General features: G+C 36.0%; 1 protein-coding gene across 1 annotated transcript in view; it reads right to left on the bottom strand.

Moving 5' to 3' along the window:
• Positions 1 to 2,322: 2,322 nt before the first annotated feature.
• Positions 2,323 to 7,224, bottom strand: part of prpsap1 (phosphoribosyl pyrophosphate synthetase-associated protein 1) — a 21,182-nt gene continuing 16,280 nt past the window's right edge. Inside the window, exons 10-11 of the mRNA XM_016471227.1 lie at positions 6,222 to 6,394; positions 2,323 to 2,709 (exon numbers count right to left, since the gene is read on the bottom strand). Coding sequence (XP_016326713.1) covers positions 6,236 to 6,394 — 159 coding nt within the window. The 3' untranslated portion in view covers positions 2,323 to 2,709; positions 6,222 to 6,235. The remainder of the gene's footprint in view (positions 2,710 to 6,221; positions 6,395 to 7,224) is intronic.

Below are 7,224 nucleotides of genomic sequence, written 5' to 3'. Positions count from 1 at the left end.
TTTCAAACCAGAGGGATGTAGATGAGTTAGTTTCTTTATCGGAACAGATTTGGAGAAATGTAGCATCACTTGCTTACCAATGGATCCTCTGTAGTGAATGGGTGCCGTCAGAATGAGAGTCCAAGCAACATCACAATAATCCACACAACTCCAAAGCTGCACGTTTATGATAAGCAAATCCATTTTTTTTTCCCCAGACCATTGCTTACAGCAAAAATACTATAGTCTCTAATCCATAATATTGCTTTCGCCATGCGGTGAAAAAGTCATTGTCTGAATCAGGAGAGAAATATTCAAAGATCAAGCACCGTTTATAAGCAAAATCAGTCCAAAACTGTTCTAAACAAATAGGTTGGTTTATTTTGATGTGAGAGGACAACAGTGGATGAACTTTTTCACATATTGACGCTTTATGATGGACTATTATATTTTTGCCAGGAGTGACTGTTTAAATGTTAAGTTAAAATGCCTTAATGATGGATTTGTTTTTTTACAAACACATAGCTCTCTGCTTCACAAGGCTATAATTGATGGACTGGAGTGGTGTGGATTACTTGTGGATTATTGTGATGTTTGTATCAGCTGTTTGGACTCTCATTCTGACGGCACCCATTCACTGCAGAGAATCCACTGGTGAGCAAGTGATGTAATGCTATATTTCTCAAAATCTGATGGACATTTTTTAGCAACTTTTTATTTTTGGGAGAACCATTCCTTTAAGACTTGTTTTAATCGACTTTCTTGAATTGAAGTTTAATTTGTATTTATTAATTTTTTTCTAAACTTAAAATTAATTTCACTTTCTACACTTTTATGTACCTAAAACAAGTGAAATATGCCAATGCAGTAAGCGAAAATGTAATGGTGAAAAAACATTTTAATTGTGGTATTTCATTGTTTCGGACACACAGAAAGCTACTGCATTATTTCACAGAAGACTTGTAATATAAAGCACAAGTCATATGAACTACTTTTATTTTGATACAAGTAATTTACTTTGCCCTTTTTTTTTTTGGATTGTTTCGAAATGAATCATGCATCTTGATTGCACTGAGACAAGTAATCAGACATTGTACCTAACATCTCTTTTTGAGTTCCACAGCAGAAAGTCAGTCATGCAGGTTTGGAACAACTTTTCTATGTAATAAAGTTTCACTAACTGTCTATGCACTAAAATACAGTTAGCCATTTATACACACAAACCGTGAATATTTCCCCTTTCATACGAACAGTAGATACAAGGTGTATTGTTTCCTGAGGCCAAAAGCGGGAAGTGACCTCTAAATGCTGCATGTCTAGTTCCTCTTTGAGTCTGGTTTAAACACACAGCTGTCTGTTCATCAGCTCTGACCCACAGCCATCCTCACACAGATAAGTGCTGCTCTCAACACAGCTTTGTTTCACAGATAACAGAGGTTTAGCTCTGCTACAGCTGGAGAACAACTGGAGGTATGGGTTTTTATCTTTACTACGTTTGCACAACTTTCATTGTTCTTTTGCGATGTTAAGATCCTTGACAAAGCTATATCTGTCATATTTGATCATTTTAAACAGTTCTGTAATGATCGCAGTGTGGTGAATCTCACATAATATGTTTAAAATGTCTAATTCTGTCATCATTTGCTCACCCTCATGTCATGACTTTCTGTTTTCCGTAGAACATAATGAGATTTCGGTGCAATGTTGGTAGCCAAATAATGTTGATGGCCATTGAATTCCACTGCAGAAACAAAAAGAGAAATTCTCAAAAATATATTGTATGCTTCACACAGAAAAAAAAGAAAGGGAAAGTAAAAGACATTTTCATTTTCGGTTGAACATGTCTGGGTGGCGTTTCACTGCCTGTAAATGATGTTTCAAATTAATCCAAATTAAATGAAATAAAATGAATTTATGTATACATCATGGTAGTATTAATGCTGAATAAAAACAAATACTGTACTGTAATACTGACATCGTCATTCACAATAGAAAATCAAATTTTAAAAAGTGCAGATGCATTATGGTAATGACAGTTGTCAAAAATATGTCACAATGCTAAATATTTTCAATATCTTAAAAAATGCAATTTTCTTTATGCAAAAAATATATATTATTTATTGTGTCCAGGATACGTTTTTGTGAGTTTTGTTTGAGTCCCTTGACTTGGTCTAAGCTCCTTAGTGTCATATGAACAAACCTGAGGAGTTTAGAGCAAGTAAAGGGTCTTTTACCAACTCATCCTCTAAAACTGAAGACCACTGATGACATCCCATCCTGATGGAGATTTCCAAATGCATAACGTCCCCTTGTATTTTTTCAATAAAGATACACCTGAGCAGCATGAAGCAAATCACTTGTGTTTATTTACAAAAATAAGATTGCAACGCAACAGCAGATACAATACACTGTAGCAAAACCGTATGTTCTCCGTAAGGTTGGCCCATATTTGCACTACTGCAAAAATATAGCTAGAACAGCTCTGAAAAAGGTTGCCATAGCAACCACTCGCTCGCTCTCACAGAGTGAGGCACTGGGAAACGGCTAGTCGGTGTACAATTGAGGAACATAGAGAAGTGGAAGATGATGTTAAAAGAAAGAAGTGTAGCTGTGTTTCAAATAAACACTGAGCGGCGGCTCGACGGCAGAGACAAACGCACACAGAGGAAGTACTGGGACGTGCGGGGGCAGAGCTGGTGCATGTTTTCTCCATCCGCCAGTGATCCCGATCTACCTGACACACAAAACTCATGCATTGTGGTTATCAGTTTACCAGTCGGTTTTACAATCCTGCTCCAACCTCCTCTAAGATTTAATCAGGAAGCGAAAGCTAAATGGTTTTATCTGATTGGGTGGATGTCACTGCTAACACAAGGCAAGTGATCACAGTGTACTGCATTTAGTTAATGCTAAATGTATCTGCAGTATATAACTGGCCTAGTATTGCTAATATGGTTCATTTAAGATAAAACCTAAAGTCTTATCTTCTACACCAGGCAATACAGATCTTAACATTAGCACACAAATGTAACACACTGAAACTGAGGAACATGCCATTTTTGCTCCCGTAGTTTTGGTATGTAGGAGTACAGATGTATTTTACGAGACGTATTCACAGTACTTGGTTCATTTAGAGCTCATTTGTTTGTCGTTTGGAGTAAACATTTATTACCAAAAATAAAAGTATCGGTATCGGGCGAGTACTGGAAAAAGTGGTATCGGTGCATCCCTATTTATTACACAAATCAACCAACCAAAACCACTCGGAAACCAGCATTTTCTGTAATGTACCATATTTGGGTTCCTTAAAATGGTGCACCATAGATATTACGAGTTTAAGAATAGTTCACGCGAAAATTTTTATTCGATATTTACCGTATTCACACTCCAATCCTGCATGACTTTGACTCTCGCATGGAAAAAAAAACAGGAATATTTGAAAGAACATGCTGGAAACTCTTATAACATTAGCAAAAAAAAGGATGGTTTGCTTTTTGTGTTTTTTCCACAGACAAAAAGTCATACACGTTTAGAACCTGAAATGAGTAAATATAAAAGATTTCACTTTTGGGGGAACTATCCCTTTCATTTTGAAGGAACTATGGTACAAGGAAACCAAAATAAACCAGAAATACTGGTAAGCAGTGAAATCATCAGTTTTCCATAACAGTAGAAAGGTAACACTATAAAGTTCCATAGCATTACTCAACTAACAATAAAAAAAAAACACTTCTAATACATTAACTCTTTCCCCACCAAACACAGAATTTTCCACGTTCCACGTTCTCACTGTTATACACTGGGGGCGCTATTACGCATCTCCTGATTGAGTCCAGAATCTCCCGATCAAATATACAGGCGAGGAAGTAGCAGAAACTAGTGATTAGGGATGGGCGATATGGGCTTCAAAATATATCATGATATTTCTGGTATTTATTGCGATAACGATACCAATGACGATAATTCAGGGAATCCTGTTTCTTTAGAGAAAACTATTATCTTTCCTATTTTTACCCAAAATAGGGTGTTGTGAGCATTAATAAGTACACACGTAATGTAAAGACTGTTTAAGTCATACTGGAAGCCGGAGGGTGCTCTTGCACAGAAACTCCACATATCCATAGCAGAAGTAATACTACTGACGACGCTCCAGGAAGGTTTCCAGTTATCGCTGAATAAAACGCACAATGGAGATAGAGACATTTTAACTGATCAAACTTGAGGAAAATAAACATACGATTGCACAAAATATATGGTTTATCTGTTCTTCTTCAATCTTGGGTATTTTTATAAGGAAAGTATATTTATAATGCAATGTTAATCGACATGGCCTTTATCACTGTATATAATACTATCATTCTGTAATATGAAACCACGTCTGGTCACAAAAAGAAGTTATTTCAAACACTCGACTATGTTATTAAGTTAATTTGGAGAAAAAGCATGTCAATAAATTATGTCTTTGTTGGACAACAGGTTTGTAAACAGGCTCATACACATGCAAAACTGTATCGCACGTGCTACTGTAGTACATTTAATCAGACCGATTTTTTTGTGCACTGTACAGCCCTAACCAAACCAGTTACAGATCGTAAAAGGAGCTCGAGCTCCTCATTTAGTGATATAGGCGGCTACTCCTCAATTGCACGGCCGACTTCCGCAATGTCGCTCCGTATTGTCGCACACAGAAATATGTCAACTACTAGACTTTATCGTTATTATCGCGGGAAGACTAATTCTTCTCGTGGGGAGAATTTTTACCTGTATATCGCAAAAGATAAGATATCGCCCATCCCTACTAGTGATCTTATATGTAAGCATATAACATTATATGTTATATGTAATAATGTGATCATCAACAACATTACAGCATGAAATGTCGATCCAGGAAGTGGTAAAGGACTGTGAAGCTTTAGGGGTGCTGATGGAAGCCATCTACTGCATCTATGCTTCAATCATCAAACTGAATATGATCCAGATGTAGTACTTGGTAAAAATACAATTTTATTAGCTTTTTGCAAATGTTGCTTTTTTATGACACTTACCTACATTCAAGAGTTAATTCAAAAAAAGAATGCTTGAAGCTAGAATGTTTAAAAGTAGAGGCTCTGTTCTTTATTTTTATGTATTGCATGTACAGATATTCATACAGCAAAATATTCTGTGGATCATGAAAATTTAGTGAAAATGATCAAAAATGTTGGCGGTGGCTGGCAACCTTTTTTCAAAAATTCTGGTGGGGAAAGAGTTAATCATAGCTCATGTTAATTTCAACATTTACTGATATGTGACCCTGGACCACAAAACCAGTCTTAAGTGTCAATTTTTCTAAATTGAGATTTATACATAATCTGAAAGCTGAATAAACAAGCTTTCCATTTATGTTTTGATTTGTTAGGATAGGACAATATTTGGCCGAGATACAACTATTTGAATATCTGGAATCTGAGGGTGCAAAAAAAAATCTAAATATTGAGAAAATCGCCTTTAAAGTTGTCCAAATTAAGTCCTTAGCAATGCATATTACTAATCAAAAATTAAGTTTTGATATATTTACAGTAGGAAATTTACAAAATATCTTAATGGAACATGATCTTTATTTAATATCCTAATGATTTTTGGCATAAAAGAAAAATCCATAATTTTGACCCATACGTTGTATTTTTGGCTATTGCTACAAATATACCCCAGCGACTTAAGACTGGTTTTGTGGTCCAGGGTCACATATATTATTAAAATAAAAAGTTGTATATGTTCAAACTGAGCTAATATGAACTAACCATGAACCGTATTTTGATTTGCTAATGTTAAAAAAGATTAATAAATACTGCAACAAATGAATTGGTCATTGCTAGTTAATGCATTAACTAATGTTAACCAATGGGACCTTATTGTAAAGTTTTACCAGTAAATCTAAAACTGCTGATTTTACTGCGGAGTATCACTTAAAGGTTAAAAAGTGAAAAGGTAAGTGAACACTTGCATAAATTATGTTCTTTGCATGATTTCATATCCATGTTCATATCTGCACACTGGCAAATGTTTGAGTAAATCTTTTATTTTTGACTTCAACTATATAATTTGGCAATGGACGTTTACTTTAATTGTTTTGCAGAGTAAAATAGGTTTATTTGGGAAATGAAGGTGATTGCAGTGTTTGTTCGGCTGGGAATGGGGAACTGCATTGGCACACCTCTCAATTGTGTAAGAGGGGAAATATTTCCCTAAACTCTACACCTCACCATCTGTTTGTTGGCTAGTCGTCTACTGTGATATTGCGGAACAGGTAGGCCATGGACTCCCCGTTGTGAATGCGTCGGATAGCCTCGGCCAGGATCATACTGACATCCACGGTCTTGATCTTAGGACACTGCAGCTTTTGCACCTCATGAGGGACAGTGTTGGTTACCACCACCTGAAAGACCATAAAGATATCCCAAACATTTGGTCATGTTACATCATTTTATATACTAATTCACATAAATATTTACATGCAAATACATGCTACTTAAACAGCTCATGGACTTCTAGCTCATTCTTAGGAAATAATGGCGCTTGTCTATTAAAAAACCTTCATGAATTTCTTTTTATTCCATTTGAAAGAGTTACAGCTTAACTTTTTTGAAGAATGACATGCCCAAAATATCAGGGCAGTATTTGCCATACACACTGAGGGACCTCCATATGCATCCCAATTAGGGCTGCACGTTAAATCGAAATGGAATCGAGATCGCGATTCGACAGAAGCTGCGATTGTCATGCGTATCTTTCAGTGAAGCACGGTTCTGTGATCAGCAGTAAATCTCCATCCAAAGGCCAGAGGGCGCTCTCGCGCTGAAATGCCAAATACGCCTTGCAGAAGAAACCCAGAAAATGCCTATCGCTGCAGCTGAATAAACAGAAGATTCAACTGCTTTCATTGATTCAACGTGACTAATAAACACACGACTACGGCAATATACGGTTTATCTGAGTTCTTATTATTATAATTTTCATTAAAATAAAGTATATTTATAATGCAATGCCTTTATCACTGCTTAAATACTATGAAATATGTTGCGTGCCTTATTCTGTGTAAGAAGCCACATCATCTCACAGAAGGATTTATTTCAAACACTCGACTGACGTTATGAAGTGAGTTTGGAGTAAAAATATGTTATTAAATGTGGTATTTTCACATGCTTTCAGATGGAGCAGCATTTACTTCACAGAGCCGTAGTTCACTGAGAAGCTATGCAAACAGCT

The sequence above is a fragment of the Sinocyclocheilus anshuiensis genome, unplaced genomic scaffold, assembly GCF_001515605.1.
Source record: "Sinocyclocheilus anshuiensis isolate Anshui unplaced genomic scaffold, SAMN03320099.WGS_v1.1 scaffold173, whole genome shotgun sequence".
Lineage (NCBI taxonomy): Eukaryota > Metazoa > Chordata > Actinopteri > Cypriniformes > Cyprinidae > Sinocyclocheilus > Sinocyclocheilus anshuiensis.
This window is presented reverse-complemented; position numbering and strand designations above follow the sequence as displayed.